General features: G+C 47.7%; 1 protein-coding gene and 1 pseudogene across 3 annotated transcripts; one reads left to right on the top strand and one right to left on the bottom strand.

Moving 5' to 3' along the window:
* Positions 1–846: 846 nt before the first annotated feature.
* Positions 847–19,092, top strand: SDHC (succinate dehydrogenase complex subunit C). Of its 3 annotated transcripts, none has more exons than XM_016134084.2 (6): positions 847–934; positions 6,169–6,225; positions 8,160–8,261; positions 13,534–13,595; positions 15,399–15,562; positions 18,360–19,092. In XM_016134084.2, the coding sequence occupies exons 1-6, from the start codon at positions 915–917 to the stop codon at positions 18,462–18,464; spliced, it is 510 nt and encodes a 169-aa protein (XP_015989570.1). In that variant the 5' UTR covers positions 847–914; the 3' UTR covers positions 18,465–19,092. The 3 variants fall into 3 exon arrangements, with proteins under 3 accessions (XP_015989570.1, XP_036090621.1, XP_015989569.1); XM_036234728.1 differs by lacking the exon at positions 847–934 and adding an exon at positions 4,527–5,743; XM_016134083.2 differs by lacking the exon at positions 847–934 and adding an exon at positions 7,770–7,911 and having other exon boundaries at positions 6,189–6,225.
* On the bottom strand, positions 6,681–6,798 carry LOC118613043 (annotated as a pseudogene).
* Positions 19,093–19,419: the final 327 nt, after the last annotated feature.

Genomic DNA, 19,419 nt, shown 5'->3' with positions numbered 1-19,419 from the left:
AAAATAGCATTTTCACTTAGTGCAGAATAACTGAATTTGCGCTATTTTTAATCCTAAAAGGAATAGTATAGGAGTGCTAGATATAAATAAGATTTGAATATTAACGTAATAAACATGTTTTACTGTAGAACAGTTGTTCTGGGCAGTCTCCCTCCTCCCTCCCTGTCCCCAAGGAGACTCAAGAGTTTCGCGCTCCTCTGTTCCTCTCTCACTTGCTTGTTTTCTCCTGTCAGTTCTAAGTGCCCTGGAAGTGATGGCTGTGCTTGGGTCCCCCAAAAGTGTTCATATACGTATGCATAAATCAAAGCGAGTTCTCCCCACCCCGAGCTAGGTTCTTCTAGCTGTGGGTGTCACCCACATCGCCCTGAAACACGAACAAGGGAGCGTTGTCTTTGGTTGGTGGGTGTCTGGCTCACGCGTCAGCTCAAGCCCCAGGATTGTGGGAACGTTGGTCCGCGAGCTCCTGTACCCCGCGGCCCATTTCCACACTCCCAACCCGGGTCTCAGTTGTGTGTCTCCGTATCGGCGAAGCTTCACGTTAGAATGCGGAGTGTCTGCCGGCCTACCGACACGTTTTCGGCGCCTGGGCGGTGGGGGCGGGGGACGGGTGTAGCCTGACAGCGCTCTGTGCCGCGGTTCGAATCGAAACAAGTATGGACGCGGGGTGGGGGGCTGGTACCCGGCACCGTGCGAGCCCGCGGCATTTCTGCCGAAACCCTGGCAGATGCCGCTGGGAGTCGGCGGACGGGGCCGGGGCGGAGCCGCCCGGACCGCACGGAACCGACGCAGCCTGCGCTCTCGCGGCGGGACCGACCCCCGAGCCCTTGAGCCCGGCCCGCGGTCACGTGGCGGAGGCCCCGCCCCGCAGCCGGGGGCGGGGCCACGCGTCACTTCCGTCCCGGCCGGAACTCAAGATGGCTGCGCTCCTGTTGAGGTGACTTTCGAGTGGGGCCGGGAGTTGGGGCTGGCGGCCCACGGGGGACCCGTGGTGGTCCCTGACGTCTTGGTGACGGCCGTGGACCCTGTGCCTGGGCAGGGAAAGGGCCCGTGGGTGTGGAGACCACGCCCGGACTCCTGGGGACCCGCCGCCCCCGCCGCTCCGCAGCGCTCGCGGCCACTGGCCCGTTATCTCCCCCTTACACTCTGCCGAGGGGTCGCGCGGCTCTCCTCCCTTTCTGCGTCCCCACCCGAAACTTCCCCAGATCACTGTCCTCTGCGCCCAGGGCCCAGCTCCGAGAAAAGAAACACAAGCCTGCCTCGGAGTTATTGCGCGTTGCTTCGGACCGCCGCAGTAAGCGACTGTCGCGTGTCGCAGCAAAACCAGTAGTAATTTTGCTGGTGGAGAGTCTTGCCTTTAATTTGTTTAAAAAAAAAAAAAAAAGGCAACATCTGTGGAGCGCAACAAGCGGGGCGCAATAAAACGAGGTATGCCCATGACCGTAGATTCTGCCATTTCGAGATATTAGGGATCGGGCTGGTGGCGGAGAACTTAATGGACTTTGCCTTTGCTTCTAATGCCTGCAAACGCCAGCTGCTGGCCACGAGTGGGCACTGTCCCCAGTTCCTAACGCCCCGGCCCGGGGTGCCGGAGGCCTGGAGCTTACCGCGCTGGCGATCAGCAGCAGCGCCCTGAGCTGTTGCTCTGCCGCCTCGAAGCAGCCCAGGGAATTCCGTTTTAGTTTCTTTTTATTTGGGGGCGAGGGGCAGAAGAGTGGATGTCCCAGTTATTTTCTGCAGTGTCAATTCACTGTCCAGAGAATACTCTAGATTTTCTTCCATTCTGAACTGTCCACTCTCTAGTTTTCATTCTCTGCCCAGAGCTTTCCTAGCTTAGCGATTTTAGTGACTTTACACACTCCTAGAACAAATCCCAGCATAATTTTGCGCTAGCCCTATTTTTGGAAACTATTTGTTATGGAAAGTTAGCTTTAATGCGGTTGAGATTTAATTCCTGATTTCCCCAAATATCTTTGTATTTCTCTTTCCACTTAAGTCACCAGTATAAAAATAGAGGGACTTTATTTAGTTTTCTTTTTTTTTTTTTTCCCTATGATGAATGATTCCTTTTGGAGTTGATATCAGGAATGGGTTATCTTAACTCTTCGTTTTTCTTCCTGGCTCTCATTTCCAAATGTATCCTTTTTTTTTTCCCCTAAGGTGTGCCATGGGCCAGTCTTGCCAGAACTGCCTCCTTTATTCCAGTTAGTTTGGCCACATTTAAATGCTTATGGATTTTTTGATCTATCCTATTTTGGTAGTGGCCACGAGCTTTTGGGGGAATTAACATTTAGCTTGAAATGATCATACAGGTTCTAAACAGTTGGTTTTAGGAATTTCAGGGTTAGTGTTTAGAAGCTGAAGATCATTATACCCGTTAAGTGTGGTTAGACAGGATCACTTAGTGTTGGGTAGGACCTTCACCATCAGGATTCGTCAGTGGTAATCCGAAGCTCTCGTGGCAAGGGCACCACTCTGTTAGTTTCTCACGAGGGCTTTTATGGGAAGGCTTCTTCTTAAAAAATTTTGTTTCCTGATGAATTTCCAGGTCTGATTCATTTCACTGAGGGTCTTGGAAGTGTTTTTCATGTGCTGATTTACCCTCGAAGGAAAGTACCTTCTAAGAAATTCTAGGAGCTGGTTTCTAGGAGCTGGTTCTCATAGTGTCACTAATTCCATTTATTTTGAACAAGACAAGGTTATTGATTCCATGATTGTGGATTCCTCTTTGTGAATAAAAAGAGGCCCACTTAAGAGAAATATTGGTTAAGCATTTTTAATACTTGGCTAACTAAAAATTATTAGTTATCACGGTACTGTGTGTCATGGCTCTTGAACAGTGTTCTGTGTTTTGTGTACTCTCTAAAGAGTTCGCGGACTAGCCAGCCACAGATAAGCTGAGTATGCAAACTCCATTGGTTCTTGGGACGACTGGCTAAAACAAATAAAGAGCTAAGCCAAGAATGGCTAGGTTTCTACCTGACAGCGTTCATGCTGCTTCAGCACAAAGTTACTAAGAGTCATTATTCTTTGGACATTGCTCATCATACTAAGTGCTATATGTGAAACACCTCCAAAAATTAATTTCAACTCTAAATTCATAAGACTGCTTTTTAAAATAAGCATGCTCATTCACAGCCCATTTTCTTGAGCCTCTTCTGTGTACCAGATACTATTATAGGTGTTTTTAATGTGAAGCATTCCAGTCCTATCCTTGAGTCAAAGTCTGGCAGAGGAGATAAATGGATTAACTATTAAGCAGCATAGTAAGTGTCGACACAGAGACGTGAACAAGTGATGTGGCGTCCTGGCAGGTGCAGCAAGTAAGGCCGAAGAACGGGTGACGATGCCATCCAGGAAGCGTCGGGTGTTGAAGGACGGGGCTATCAGGCTGTCAGCAGCATGCGTGGAGGCATGTGGTCGCGAGAGGCCTGCGCTGTCTGGATGTAGCGTAGCACCCAGCGCACTGGAGTGTGGGGGCCGAGAGGAACTGTTGGGAAACAGGTTGAGCCATGTGGAGAAGGGCCTTGTGTGGCTGTGATAGGAACCTTAAACTCTAAGCAAGGGGAATGGTCAAAGGCTTTTAGGCAGAAGGAAAATGAAATCAACTTTAATTTTTTAGTAAGTTAGCTCTAGTTATATCAAATGATGGGGAAGAGAAGAGATGGGTGCCTGTTATCCCAGACATTTATGGAACTTTTTGGAATACCATCGGATGAAGTGTAGAGGTCATATAAGGGAAACTCCCTGTTATGGTCACATCTTATTTTGGACCCAAAATAATTTTATTCAATTTGATCACATAGACTTGACTTCGAATAACCTTTTTTTCCCCCCAAAGTCAAACCCATTTGAACAGGTGAATATTTTTTTATCACCACTGAGGATTTTAAAAACAATGTGATACGAATTCTAAAGACCTCGGGGTGACCAATGAAATATTAATATCTTACACATATACATGGTGTGTTGCAGTTTAGAGAATGCTTTCCTGTACATGTTTTCATGTAACCCTCTCAGTGAACAGTAAGGTGGGTAAGACTTCGCTTTATAGTGGAGGGGCTGGAGCTCAGGACTCACTGAGTCACATGGCTTTGGCTTCTGCGAATCTAGAACTCGTCTGGCCTTGTGACTGCTGTTCTGTGGACATTGCCGTTGTTACCCCAGTTCAGAGATGAGTTTCAGGAACAGTGTGAGCAGGGATTGCATTGTCAGGGAGACGTGCGTAATGCATTTAGAAGGGGCCAGCACTCGCCAGAAATTGCAAGCTCTGGCTTGTTAAAAATAAGACAAAGTGCAATTTTCTAGCTATAACATATAAAGCACTTTTCCTGGGTGGGAAAAGAAATCTCTTCAGAGTTCCTGGTTTTACATGAAAGGCAAAGAGAGATACTGACTTCTTTTCTTTTTTTTTTTTTGAGTCAAAGGAAAGTGTAGATACTGATTTTTGTTGTATTTCTAATAAGCTTATGGCGTCTGTGCAGCTAGTGTCTGTTGGGGCCTTGTGGAACGTTTACGTTGGTGTTTGCCTGGGAAACAATGGCACTGGACAGACAGTGCTGTAGATTCCAGCCCACGTCTGTGGCCTCCCAGGCCCCCGGGGAGCCGAGTGGCAGGACCGAGCCGGGCGTGGGAGTGCGCCTTGCAGCTTCAGAGGCACAATCCCTTCAATCGATTCAGAGGTTTGCCCCCACTTCTTTCTTTCTGGGAGTCTGGGATACGCAATGTCTGCGTTCACCTCTTGCCTCCCGAGCTAGAAAGGGAAGAGCTGACGGAAGTGTTGGCTGGATGATTCGCCTTCAAATTGTGGACCCTTCTGGTGCCCTGCTGCACAGCCCAGGCTCTGGCAGTGCTTGCGCGTCTGATGTCCGTGGAATGAGGGACATCACGGTCGTGGGTCTCCGTGAGACTCCGCCTCCCTGCGGGGCCTCATGCATGATGAAACACTAACTTTTTGCAGAATCCGTTCGTTTGAACTTGCAGTCCCATAGTTTCACTCTGATTACTTTCTTAAATACTTTTGGGAAGATTTGATATCTCAATGTGAGTAAGGGGTGTGTGTCATAATACCGGGCAAACTCTAGGTCGGTTAAATTCTCTTTAGATAAAATGTCTGGGCACATCTGAGTTTTAGATCGGAAAAGCAGCTCAGGTACTGGTGTGTACATCTCAAAAACATCAACTTTTAGTAGAAGACTTGTGTGTCCTCTTCAAGTACCTTGCAAAACTGTGGGTAGTAAAGAACTCTTTGCAGTCGCCTATTTCTCGCACTATTATATGAGAGACATTTTATTTGAAGTTCATCCAGGTTGTCTGGAATTTGATGGTCCTTCTTAAGGTGGGAGCTTAATATTTAGGACCCTCCCTCCACAGACCCCTGTTCTTCCACCTTTTACCTCCTCCGTTTGTAGCAGGTGTCTGCTGAAGCCAAGGTGTACACTTGGAGTTGCCACTGGCATTTTCTGTTTTTTTTTTTTCCTTGTTCTTAACTCGTGTCTTTTAACTATCACTTCCTTTAAGGACTGGCTTTAAAAAGTCACTTTCTTTGTTTCTCTGTTGAACATTACTAACTCTGATTCTTTTTTTTTTAAAATCCAGAACGCGTTTATTGGATGATTCCTCACTCATCCTGACTTAGGGCACTTCTAGTGCCGCCTCCTTCTGAAGGCATGTCCTTCCGTGAGCCTTGCTTTTCCACCTGTGGGCTGACAGAGGACAGTGGAGCCCCCTCATGCAAAACGACCGTGTGTGTGGCTGAAGCCGGTGGCGATTTTGTAGCCTTCTGGGCATTTCACATCCACGAAGTAGGAACTGGGGCTCTGCACCAGACGCAGCCTCTGGTGCTTCGTCCCCTCCTCCTCTGGGGAGAACGGAGGAGGCCCTTGGCGAGCCGCGTGTTCTCGTGGGGTTGGCGCTGCCCGTAGGTGCACTCTGACTGTTCTTACCGTGTATTACTTGTGTTCAGCCAAAACCTTATTTTGCATTTGTAGGTAGTATTCGTGATTATCCTCAAGTTATTCAAAGATGTGGCCTTACAACTAGAAAATAGCCTTAAGAGAAGTGTCATTGTTTCCATCTTATTCTAAATCCCTGCCCCCAAGTCTGATACAGTGCAAAAATAGAGAACTGGTGTCTGAATGTATGCTGACTCTTGATTCTCCTGTTTTGCAGACATATTGGCCGTCATTGCCTGCGTGCCCACCTTAGTCCTCGGCTCTCTATCAGGAAGTAAGTCTCTAAATCTGTGGAGATAATTATTAACATTTTTTTTCCTCAGGGAAGAGCAGTAGGCTGTTGGCTTAGATTTTGGGGCTATGCATGAAAACGAGTAGTTGTAGATGGTTGGCTGAAAAGATAATGATTGCGATCACTCTTTTTCTTATCCGGTGGTGGAAGAGGAAAGAGCGAGAATATTTCTTTGCTCTTTTTTTTTTATTTCTCACTCTCAGCTCCTCTGCTATATTTTTTTTTACTTCACTAATTTACTCCAGTTCTTGATTCCTTTCTTGAGATCTAATTTTCTTCCTTTTTTTCTGTTTAGTCTTTCTTCCTTTAATGCTTTTTTTCTTGTAACTTTTAATTTAGGGTAGCTCTTAGGAATTAGTCTTTAATTATATTCCTTCCTGCCATAGTCATTTCTATTCTTTTGACTTCAATAGTTGCCTCTGTGTTATTTTTTTTCACTCCTACAGCACCCGGTCTTCTCAGGTGGTCTCCCATCCAAGTACTAACCAGGCCCGATCCTGCTTAGCTTCCGAGATGAGATGGGATCAGCGTGTTCAGGGTGGCGTGGCCGTAGACTCTGTGTTATTTTTTTAAACTTTTAATTTTGGAAATATTTATATTTTCAGAAAAGTTGGAAGAACAATGCAATGAAGTTCTGTACACCTTTCACCTAGAATCATCAATTAATATTTTACTTTGTTTACTTATCACTCTGTATATTTTAGATTGTGCCATATGAAATTGTTTTTTTTTTGGTAGGTCTAAACTGGTCTAATACTGACGATTTAATGTGGTTCGGTGTGATATATATTAATCATCATTATTATTTTCTCTGAATTCTTTGAGATTAAATTGCAGACATCATGACGCTTTACTTCTGAATAAATGCTCCTAAGAACAAGAACATTATTGTATAAAACAGTATAATTATACAAATGCAGTTATCAAAGTCAGGAAATTTAACATCGACATTCTTTGATATATAGGCAATTTTCAGATTTCCTATGTGTCCCAAATAATGTACTTTATAGAAATAAGGTCTGCGTGTTCCCCCAGCCAGCATTCGATTAGGCCTACATATTGCATTTAGTTGTCATATTTCTTTAGTGTCCTTTAACCTGGAACTGTGTCTTGCCTTTGTTGGTCTTTTATGACATTGATATTTTTGGAGAATACTGGCCAGTTGTTTTGTAGAGTGTCTCTCGAGTTGGGTTTGTCCGATTGTTTGCCTATGATTAGATTCAGGTCATCCATTTTTGGCAGGAGTAATAGGTGAGTGGCGTATACTCATGTACATCATGTGAGGGGCATGTGGTGCCATTTGTCCCATTATCAATGATTTTAACTTTGATTGCCTCAAGAAGGAAATGTCTGTTAGTTTTTTTTTTCATTATGAAGTTACTGTTTTTTCCTCTTGGAATTAATAAGTAACCTGTGGGGAGATGTGTTTTTGAGGGGTGCATAATACATTCAACCTAGTCCAATGACAAGGGAAACCAAGAAACTATTCAGAGGTACTGAGCTGAATCCATTTCTTGATTTTTGAGAACCCGAAAGAGCGTCTTGATGAGCCGGACAAGAGCAGGTGGTAATGTATGAGGTGGCACGCATGGCCTGTGGAAAGGGGAATCCACTCGTGGAAACGCTTTTGAGACATTGCACTTGCACGGATGCCCACCAAGAGAGATGGTGAGCTTCCGTTGTGGACCTGTGCTTGGGGGATTGGAAGGAAGAGCTACCCTCTGCTCTGACCTCTTTTGTTGATTGAGGTTATAAATAGCTGAGTCAGACTGAGCAGAAAGCTGAGGGGCATGGTGACCATATTTTCCTTATACAGCGTGTTCATCCAGCCCAGCTTACGTTTTCTTTTTTTAACTTTTTGTTGTATAAAAACAAGTTTACTTTTAGTCATTGTAAAACCTTCTGGTTTATTTTAGTGCTGTTCCTCTGGGAACCACAGCCAAGGAGGAGATGGAGAGGTTCTGGAATAAGAACACTGGTTCCAACCGCCCTTTGTCTCCCCATATCACCATCTACAGGTAAGGGCTCTGGGACCAGGAACCCTAGGAGTGGTGGCTGAGAGGCCTGGAGAGTGGCCCGTAGCCTCCCTGGTCGTTTGCCTCAGGCTCCCTTGTGTGAGACTAAATTCTGTCTTCCGACCTTAGAAGGGTAATCTTCAAAGCTACCAGTGGGAAAATTCTGGTAAGTCAAAATACTATTAGTTTTAGAACATCATTTTGAAACAATTTCAGATTTGCACAAATGCTGCAGAAGAGTGAACAGAGCTTCTGAACGCGTTCATGCCGATTCCCAACTTGTTACACGTCAGAATAACTTAAGAACGGGTTAGCAGTGACGAGGCCCGTTGCTCCCGAGGTAGCTTTCTGCTGTGTCTGTGACAGGTTATCACACACTTGCAGCTTAAAACCTCACGTTTATCGTCTCCCGGTCCTGTGGGTTGGCAGTCCGACACCGTCTCCCTAGGCTGCGTTCCAGCCTCGGGGCGCTAGCGGAGAGTTGGCTTCCTTGTCTTTGCCAGCTTCGAGAGGCTGCTCTGAAATCCTTGGCCGGTGGCCTCCTTCCTCCATCTTCAGAAACAGCACCGATGGCTCGAGTTCATCTCCATCCCATCGCTTTGACCCATTGTCACATTTCTTTTCTGACTCTCCTCTTCTGCCAGCCTCTTCTGCTTTGAAGGGCCCTGGTAATTACATTGGACCCATCCAGATAATCCAGGGTGGTCCCCTTATCTTAAGGTACAATTGTTAGCAACCTCCCCTTCATCTGCAGTCTTAACTCTCCTCCCCCAGTGAGGTAGAAACTCCCAGGCTCCCGGGATTAAAATGTGCTCATCTTTAGGGCGGTCTTTATCTTTCCCACCACAATCTCTTCATACTTGAGTGTGTGTTTCCTAAATCAAAGGACTCGCCTTAGTACAGCTGTCACAGTCAGAAAATTAACACTGATCCAGTGTTATCTTCTCATCCTCAGACCCCACTCAGATTCCGCCAGCTGTCCCAGTAATGCCCTTGATAGGTCCAAGACCTCCCAGGATCACGTGCTGCATTTAGTGGTGTCTCTTGTCTCCTTCAGTATGGAACAGCTTTTTAGTCTTCCCCTCTCTTTTATGACCTGGACATCTTTGGAATGTTGCTCAGTTTGGGTTTTTCTTACGTTGCCTCGTGGTTTGGGCATTTTCGACAGGATCCCCCCTGAAGCGATGCTGTGCTCTCTTCATGGAGTTGTGTCTAGGGGGACATGACGTTTTACCCTGTTACTGTTGGTGTAAAACTTCATCGCAGGTTACGATGTGTCCGCTGGGTTGGTGTTTATCAATACCGACTGTGTGGGGAAGCACTCTGAGACTATCAATGTTCTATTTCCATCGCACTTACCCACCAGCATCTGTTGATGGTGCTTGCCTGAAGCAGCTGTTACTGTGATTGTTGCCAAATTGTGATTTTCCTAATTCCATCATACCCTCTAGATTTATATATTGCTGTGGGATAAAGCTTCCTTTATCAGTACAAACTCAAGGATTCTTAAAAGGAAAACACTTATTTCTCCTCTACTCTTATGATACCAACTCAGGGTTTTCTCTCTCTTCAGTACTTCTGACACCAGACGTGTGGGGGTTTTTCCCACACCAACCAATTTTCCAACTCTAGACACCAACTGGTCCTCTTCAGTTTGGTTGTGACAGTAGCTACCTGAAGGTAGTGCAGACCCCACAGGTGAAGGGCTCAGTCCTACAAGACTGCCCCTCACTTCAGATGGCAGTGGTGCGCACCACCCTCCTTGCACGTGGACGTTTACCAACCCGGAAGCACTCGGGACCCTGTGTTTGAGGGACTCTTATGGAGGCTTCGTCACATGGGCATGATCAATTATTAGCCCCTCTCCCCTCCCTGGAAGAAAGTTGGTGGGGCTGAAAGTTCCAAACTTCTAATCATGGTTTGGTTTTTTTGGTGGCCAGCTCCCAGCGTCACCTCCTTAAATCAAAGGACACTCTTACCACCCTGGCAATCCCTGTGGATTTAGGAACTGTGTGTCAGGAACCAGAGTCAAAGACCAAATAGAACAAAAAATGCTCCTAGCACCCTCATCACTCCAGAGATGAGAAGGAGTTTAGGAGCTCTGTGTCAGGAACCGGGACCAGAAAGAGAGGTGGAGGTAAATAGATTTTTTATTATCTTGTCCAGAGGGTTGCACTGTATAACCCTTACCTCTTCTGATCTTCGGCTTGTCACAGACGCGGCCTGTAGGAGTTCTTCGAGGTGGCTCCTGTGGAGTCACGGTCTGGGTGCTGAATGCGCTCACCACCGTGGGAAGTCATCGCTTCCAGAAGCCCTTTAGTAGGTAGCGCTCAGATGTGCGTGTGCGCAGACACACACAGGCACACACATGTGTGTCCACCTGCAACCTGTCGTCCTCAGAAGCGGCACTGATAGCGGTTACGCTGGTGTCTTCCGCCAAACACCCCGTAGATCCGGTTCTTTCTAGTGACCCAGTGAAGCATCCTGAGCTCTGCTACCCTCTGGGGCTCCTGCTAGGGAGGCTGGCCATTTTTTAACCACCTCCACAAATACCACAACCCTTCAGTTTTTTTCCAAGCTAGATTCCAGAAATAATTCTGATTGCAGAAACTGAGCATTCTACTAAAACAGAAGGATTCTCAGTGATCTCAATCCTTGCTACTTAAGAGATACAAGATCTGGGGTAGCATTAGAATGATGAAGAACTTTTCAGGGTATCCCGAATCTACGTTTAAAGTTCCGGCCTTTTCTCACAGGCCGTGGACCAATAGGCAGCACGCTGGTGAGGCGAGCCTTTCACTGCCTGTTTGTTCTTACAGTTTTGAAACTCTAGGCATAGTCGTGGAAAAAAAAGAAATGGCAGGGAACATGGGGCCGTTTCCAAGGCGACATGTCTGAGAAGATGTCTGAGATAACTGGACTCATATTTGCTATGACTAACTTTTAGAGCTTTTTAGAGGAGGCGTAGAAATAATGGTTAAGTTAGCAGTTTCTGAAGCACCTTTTATCTCTTAATAAATCGAGTCGATTTATAAAAGCAAAAGTCTATGTAGGAATTGAGTATCAGGAGAACAAGAGTCTCTCAAAAAGGTGTTAGAAAACAATTTTAAACACTTAAGCATTGGAAGGATTCTTAAATTTTAATGTGATCATCAGCCTCATTGGTTTTAATAGTACGACTTGGGACTTTGGGTAACCTGCTGAGCCTCTGCAGATGGTCCTGTGGGCCTGGCCAGTGTGCAGATCGCCCTGTAGGACCAGCCCAGGGCAACGAAAGCAGCTTATGCTGATTGGGATTTTTGCATTTGAAGAAAGGGTGCTGCTTATATATATATATATAAAAAAATGTTTAAAAGCCACCATTGTACCTACCTAATGAGTGAACTTCCTCTGCAATATTTTCATAAATGGTTTTCTGCCTAGACTTGCACACCTCCAGGGACAGAGAACTAACTCACTGTCACCCTTTTCCAATTTGGGAATTTCCCTTAGCAGAAAGAGCCTTACATCGTTGGCCTCACCGCGACGTGTGTCTTCTGTCCAGCGGTCCTAGTTCTGCCTTGGACTGCGTAAAATAGTTCTAAGCCCAGTTTTTCTCACAGCCATTTATTGATTTTGAATATCTTTTCATGTGCTTTTTGGCCATTTATATATCTTTGGGAAAATATGTATATTCAAGTTCTATGCTCATTTTTAAATTGGGTTGTATTTACTTTTTTCAAAAGTTTAAAATTTCATCTCGATGAGTGAAATGTGAATGAATTTATTACATTAATGCTGGGGAACACAGATTGGCGGTGATGGGGACAGTTTGAAGCTGATCATTCTCCTCGACAAATAAAACAGTGGAGCAGTCTGCTTTGTAGTCTGTCATCTGCTACCGTAAAACTGTCCATCCCAGCTAGGCTTTCTTTCCCTGAGTACAATTTTAAAAGCTCCTTTTTGTTGTCTTTGACATTTTTTGCAAGCCTCAGCTCATTCTGGGTTTTAGTCTTCCGACTTTTGTCATCAAATTATGCCATTGTTCTCTGCTTGTCCTTTGTTATGTGTGTCCTCTCCTGCCTTTTGTATTTATCCTCTTAAACCTGAGTTAATCAGAGTTGGTTTCTTTGGATATTACTCCTTCCTTCCTGGGACCATTGTCATTACGTGGTTAGACTATCCTCTGGGGATTTTTTTAACCACTTGAGTTGTTCCCGTTGGGTGTTGACTGTGGTCCAGTTAGGCTCAGCCTCCCTTGTCCAAGCTGACTTTCCAGGCTGGGAAGATGCTTGCTCTTCCCGTCTCAGTGACCAACCCCCGTGAGCCTGGGCACTGCACCCGGGTCAGCAGTGCTGGTGGACCTGTGGAAACGCTTTGGCAAATTGGCTGTTCAGAACGTGATTTAGAAGGTGGTTTGATGACAAGTCATTTCAAAACTACTGTGGATTAAGAAACATATACCAAATCCAGCAAAATTTGGTTTAAAAATTCGAAATAGATGATTTGTTAAGGAAGGAATGAATGGTATGCTCAATTTGGATATTTCGGGGTGTATAATAAGAGAGCGTTTCATGGGTACAGAGAGAACAAACTGATGGGTGCCAGATGGTGGGGAGGGCTGCGGGGTAGGAGAGAAAGGTGAAGGGGTTGAGAAGTACAAACTGCCAGTTATAAAAGGAGTCCTGGGGGTGTAAAATACGTACGGCACAGGGGACATAGTAACATTGTCATAACTACGCATGGCGCCAGGTGGGTGCCCGACTAATCGGAGTGATCGCTTAGTAGGTTATAACAATGTCTAATCGCTACGTTGTGCCACCTGTAATTGAGTGTGGACCAAAGACAACAACAAGATGAAAAGAGGGTTGGAGGACGACCATATGTCATGTGAAACGATGGCTAAGCTCATTTCGGTTTTCTTCTGTTTCAGTTTTATGGCTGGGGAAACGGACGACCCAGGGGAGTGTACTCTCGTAATTGTTTTCCAACTGTATGCAACTTTAACTGGTGTCTTTGACCCATGTTGTTTCTTCTTGCGAAAAGAGTTTGAATTCTAATCAGTTCCTCTTTTCAGCTCTCTCAGTGGTACAGTCTGGTAGAGGGGAAGGAGGCTTCTCAAATCAATCAGTTTTCTTGTTTTCAAACTTGAGAGTGGAAACAGGAGTGCGAAGGCTGTTGTGTTTAAATAGTGCCCGTTTCCAAAGCGGTTTAGTTCTCTTTGCCGTAGTGGACTGCTCTTGACCGTGGTATCATCTTTTCCTTTTCTAAACTGCCTTTGTGTGTTTCTTTGCAGTTGGTCTCTTCCCATGGCGATGTCCATTTGCCACCGTGGCACAGGTGTTGCCTTGAGCGCAGGTATGTATGTGTGTTTTTGTGTACACGTGCACACATGCGACACACACACACACGACATCTTAGCAGGCGATGTGCTCTGGACTGGAGGGAGGGGAGAGTTGGTCGTTGGGCCTGCAGTGACGTCGGTCCCGGCAGCTGTGATCTTTGCATTCTTGTGGCTTTCCTCCGATCTTTTTTCACACACAGCAAGAAGAATTAAAAATCTTTTGAAAATAAGTCAAATCACATCACACTTAGAATCTTCCTATTACTGTTACATGACTGTATTTGCCTTTGCACTTAGATTAAAATTCTGATCTCCACCATGGCCTAAAACGCTCTGCCTGCTCTGGCCCTGGCCTAACTCATCCCTGCCCCGCGTCCCCTTGCCCGCTCTGCTCTGGCCACACTGGTCTTCACATTCCTTGGCACAGCCGTTGCGCGTGTCATCCCAGATCCGCAGTGTCCACCCCCACCCCGTGCTGTGCACGGTTCACTCCTCCTCATCCTCTAGAGGTCAACAAGTTCTTTCTTAATATTACTATTAAGATTGTCGGCTTAAGAGGACTTTGCTTGCCGCCATATCTAAGGTAGTAGCCTTTATTCCTAGTTCCGTTGTTAATTTTCTTGTTAATTTTCTATTTCATAACACTGTTTCTTCATAGTTCTTATTCACTGATTGTGTCTTCCATTATTTTTATTGCATAATTTGTAATTATTTTGTTGGGTTGGTTTTTCTAAATCTCTTTTATAAGACCATAAACTCGAGAGAGTGAGTGCTGCATCTTTCTTAGCACGCATACCCTTTAGCGCTCAGAGGTGCTTGAGAAGTCTTTGCCTGCTAAGTGAATACACCCATGTGGATCCTTTCGCTCATGGCGGTCATTTCAGAAGGGACTGTTCGTTCCCCCCCCGCTAGTTAATCTCCTGTGGCGCACTGGACATTGGCAGTGATGCTGACAGCCTCTGCCCGCAGGGCGGAGGAGTGTGAGGGGTGAGACACGTAAATGTAATGCACTCCGACAACCTTTTAACGGAGACGAGCGATCCCGGAGAGAGACCAGCCGCAGGAGTTGGAGACCTCGAAGGAAGGATAAGTCAGAAGTTCGTGAAAGGGGCGGGGAAGGCCTCCCAGACAGAGAAAGGGGGCCTGTTCCGGTGCAGGGGCGAGAGACGCCCAAGATCACGGGCTGTGGTGACTGGGCCTGCGGTTTGAGAGTGGTGTCTGGCGAGGGGGCGTGTACGGCCCAGGGCCGATTGCCATGCAGAGCAGGTGGAACTCCATCCTGTCGACCGTGGAGGTCAAAAGATTCACATTCTCATTCTAGTAACAGGACAGGCCGGCCCTGGCGAATCGCGATGATCGTAGGGGTTGTGTGGCCAGTAGAGAAATCTAAAATGCATGTTGAACTTAAAAAGCGTGATGACACCAGTTTGACTTTAAAATAGTATTATTAAGAAAGAACTTGACAAGCAGTCCTTTAAAAGATGGAAAACGATGGCTTTTAACACCCTTCCATTGCTTAGGTTCTGCAGGGATTCAGATACTCACGAGTTTCACAGCGACAGGTGGCATAAAGTTGAGGTGGGTCTGGGTAAATTCCCTGAGAACGGCAGGCACCTGAAGCTGGAGAGGGCGGTCAGAAACAGGAAGTACGGAGCCAGACGGCAGCCGTCTAGAGGAATGCGACGGCGGGCGAATCGTGCTGCCGACTGGGTGCACGGATGGCCCCGCGTGTCCTAGGCCGTCACAGAGCCCACCTCTCGTTGCGTCACTTGGAGCCGGTGGGCAGCTGTCATGGGCTTCCTTGGTTGTCTCCTCAGGGGTCTCTCTTTTTGGCCTGTCTGCCCTATTGCTCCCGGGGAACTTTGAGTCTCATTTGCAACTCGTCAAGTCCCTGTGTCTGGGGCCAGCGTTGATCTACACAGCCAAGTTTGCCCTCGTCTTCCCTCTCATGTATCACACCTGGAATGGCATCCGACACTTGGTAAGTGACGTGAGCGTGGACATTTTCCGGGGGAGGGGGTGGCGAGGCTGTGTTCTCGCCTTCTCTGCCTGCAGGTTAGTGCTGTTCCGAAAGTCGGTGACGCTGGGCCTTTGCTCAGGAGCTTCTGTGGGACACAGAAGTGGACTCCGGTGCCACGGGCGTGGCGGGGCCCTAGCGTGGGCCTGGCAGGGGCCACGGGCTCTCGGATGAACGCTTCAGGCGTACGAGGCAGGTTCTGAAGCAGAGCCCTGCAGCCAGGTCTCACGTCCGCATAGGAGGCGTGTTTGTCAGACAGATAATTAATTGGTTCCTACTGTGCCAGGCACTGTTCTAGACACAGGGCGTCCAGTTGCGGGCTAGATAAACATGGTTGCTGCCAACCCAGAGGGACACATATACCATACTAACTTGAGTCAAATATACTAACTTTTTATATCTTGACTTTGGGTTGCCGTAACTGTTTTGGTTTTTGTTTGTTTTGAGCTGTTGGAGAATACGGGGCCAAGTTTAACAGAAACTGGGGGCCTAGCATCCCTGACTTTAATGATTGGGTGTATGATCTTTTGGCGGCCCGAGAACTGTCGTGTTGCCTCCTACGTGACCTTGGGGTCAGTTCAGACCAGTGTCTCCTCCCCCTCGGGAAGCGACCAGCACGGAGAACGTCCTGTGCTGTGTCGCCCTCCCCCTGCTCTGCTCCCTTCCCCAGGCAGACAAGCACAGTCCCGCTCGCGCTGGGTTTCCATTGCCTCTCCACCCAAGCCCTCTCTCACAGGGACGCGTTTGCCTTCATTTGACCTTTTATAATGTCCACATTGGAGCCTAAATAGGAGCACTTTCTGAATTTCAGTCTGGCCTGATAGACCCACTTGAGTGGAATCTGATGGGTGAGAGATAAATAACCCGTTAAGTGTGTCTGTCAGCTGTTCCCTGGGGCAGCTTTCAGTTCGATCTACATGACTTTATTTCCCAGAAGGGGAGGGTCAGGGAGGGGCATTTCCTTGATTGACTTCAAGTTCCACCTACAAAGCTCTGTAAGGAAAACCAGTGCTCCACCCCCTCTGTCACCTCCTGGCTCAGACGGGCCGGGGGGCACCTCACCATGTACTCGGTTCTGTCTCTGTGTGGGGGAGGGAGAAGCAAGAGGTTTTATAGAACCTCAAAGTTAAAGGTCCTTTTTAGCCTTTAAATTTGCTTTTATTTTTTCCTGATGGCAAGTACTAGCTCTGAGTGTGGAACAGGGTCTTATCCGTTTTCTTACAGCACATAGCTCTTGCCCTCTGACCTTGTAGTGGCTTGCCAGACGACACAGTGGGGGAGTGGAGATGTGTTAGGGTCTCTGGCATTGTAGAGAACACGTGCCCCCCGCCCCCAGTGGGACTTGTTCCTTGTGAAACGCTGTGTCTGTACAAAGCACAGCAGCTTCTTGTGGCATCTGCTTGACCCCTAACCTCGTCTGGATAGAAGCTGCTTAGAGGCTGAGGTGGGACGTCTTCTTGTCTTGATTTTTCTTCTGGGCTCTCTGACTTTTCTCTGAAGTACTGTTTCGTCAGTGTCACGTTCGGAGTGTGGGTGTGTGTGTGTGGGGGGCAGTCGAGTGGAAAGTGTGGGACCTGGAGCCTGGATCGCTAACATAGGGACTCCCTCAGCCATCAGAGTGCAGCGTCTCAATCCCCCTGGGGCGCCAGAGTCCAGATCAGTGTTTTTAAAATTGTGTTTTTTGTTTTTTTTTGAAACCTATATAATTTTCTTAATGTCACCACAATAAATTTAATTTTTAAAAATTGCGGTTTTTGACACGAGTAGAAAATCAATTTAGTGGGTTGCTACCAACAAGAAAAGAAATGTAAATAGAATACACCGTATGGAATGTAGCACACATAGTAAGGGTGACATTGTTTATTGTTTCATGAACGTTTACTATATGTATGTTAAAAAACAAAATTCAGCCAAGTAAAATAGAAGAGCTAATTGGCTTTATTAAGTAATTCGTGAACCAGGCAGCAGCCCACCCAGCACCCAGAAGGGCTCGGAGGGGTTGTGCAGAAATGTGAGGTTTTCATAGGAGGGAGGCGGGGCAGGGGAGCCACTGGCGAAAGAGAAGATCGTTTTTGAGCCAGGACATGTGTTCTCTGGGTGGAGAGAAGGAAGGGCGTTCATCATGCAGCTCCCGCTCCTTTCTGTGGAGTGGGGAGGGCCCACGTGACAGATCGCCTGACCGGAGCTTGGCCAGAAAAGTCCCAGACCAGTTAAGATTATGTTTGGGGGAGAGAATGGAGCCGCAGTTAGATCGGGTATTAAATCTAGGCTTGGTTCCTGGGCTTCAGCACGAGGGACTCCACGTTGAACCTGTGGTTTTCTCTTTTAACATGTACATACTGGGTACTAGTTAGTGGGGTCACAGTCAAAACAAAACTGAGCAGTCGAATTCGAAATCCAGAGTATTCTTTCCAGCACTGGGCCTGTCCTCTGGCGGACAGACCGCGTGGCTGTGTCTAGGAAGTAGTGTGCGCTGTCCCCCGATTTGGAGACCGACTGTGTATCAGTACCTCGTGTGAGCAGCCTCGCAGTTACGCGTTTGCCGAGTTCATGTGACTTTGGGAGACAGTGGTCTGGTGTGTCACCACGAAGGCCGTTTTTCTGTTCGGTCTGGAAGCGCTTGCGTCCAGAGCGAAGGCGCCTCTTCTGTCGCTGGCAACTGGGTGGTGTTGGGAAGGGAGAAGGAGGCCACCGGTGAGGGCGCCGTGAGGGGCCCCAGGGCCCTGATGGCTGAAATTCTTTCTTTTTCTTTTTTCTACAGATGTGGGACCTGGGGAAGGGCCTGAAGATCCCCCAGCTGTACCAGTCCGGTGTGGCCGTCTTGGTCCTCACGGTGCTGACCTCGGTGGGGCTGGCAGCCATGTGAGGAGCCGCCGCACCGCCCAGCCTCCTCGTTAGTCGCCCTGACCCCAGCCGGGCGGAGTTCTCCCGCTCCGTTTGGGCCTTTTGTTCTTGCAGACCCGCTTAGTGGCTCTTGTTTCTGAGGACGGAACGATGGCGGACCCCCCCTTCCCCTGCCCCAGTGCGCGCCCGCTCTGTGCCTTCGCTCGCGCTCCACACCGGTCTTGTTTTGTGCTGAGGCTCAGCTTTTGGTTCCTTCCTGAGATGGTGGAAACAATGCCCGCTCTGTGGCCTCTGCCGAGGGGACTGGGGGCGGGGCTTTGGGTGCCACTGCCCGTGGGCTGCTGGCTTAAAGGGCAGTTCTGTTCACTGGTCAGAGCCCAGGGTCTTGAGCACCCACACAGCGTGACTGGAAGAAGAGAGTTGGGGGAGGGAGGGGGGTTAGTCCGTCTCAGTCAGAGGGAGGTGTTGAGGGAGAGTTGGCTTTTGGAGCAGGCGTTTTGGAGGAAGAGATGCAACTTTTGATGCTGTTGAGGGTTATTTCTTTCCCTTGCATTTCCAGAAAAACAAGCTTCTTATCGTCATGTGTTCTAATCCTAATTCATGTGACATCTGTTTCTGAAACTGAATTAAAATGCTCGTTTTGTCTTGGACTCTTCTTGAAATCTAGAGCAACCCAGAGAGTGGTGGCTGGGGTGACCCTTCTCGAGAGGGAGACAGTGGACTCTGCACTTGGGAAAGTGCTCAGGGACTCAGACCCAAGTAGCAGAGGTTTAATGTCACACAGGAGCCTCAGAGAGTGGCAGCCGAGCATGTGGTGAGCTCGCGGGCCTTCGCCAGCTCCGAACTCCCACCGAGAGCGGGTTGTAGCCCCGCGGTGCAGGTCAGCAAGTTGTGATCCCGAGAGAGGCCTGGAGGGCTGTTCAGGTGACAGCTAGGTATGTACACTTGGAGAGAGGAGAGTGGGGATTAAAAAAAGT

The sequence above is a fragment of the Rousettus aegyptiacus genome, unplaced genomic scaffold (genome assembly GCF_014176215.1).
Source record: "Rousettus aegyptiacus isolate mRouAeg1 unplaced genomic scaffold, mRouAeg1.p scaffold_m13_p_17, whole genome shotgun sequence".
Lineage (NCBI taxonomy): Eukaryota > Metazoa > Chordata > Mammalia > Chiroptera > Pteropodidae > Rousettus > Rousettus aegyptiacus.
This window is presented reverse-complemented; position numbering and strand designations above follow the sequence as displayed.

Bases quoted from the DNA above. Each gene is read 5' to 3' on its own strand.
- SDHC (XM_036234728.1), top strand. From the start codon at position 5,667: ATGTCCTTCCGTGAGCCTTGCTTTTCCACCTGTGGGCTGACAGAGGAC. The intron at 5,744-6,168 runs GTGTGTGGCTGA...CCTGTTTTGCAG, and splicing joins CCCTCATGCAAAACGACCGT to ACATATTGGCCGTCATTGCC. The intron at 8,262-13,533 runs GTAAGGGCTCTG...GTTTCTTTGCAG, and splicing joins CCCCATATCACCATCTACAG to TTGGTCTCTTCCCATGGCGA.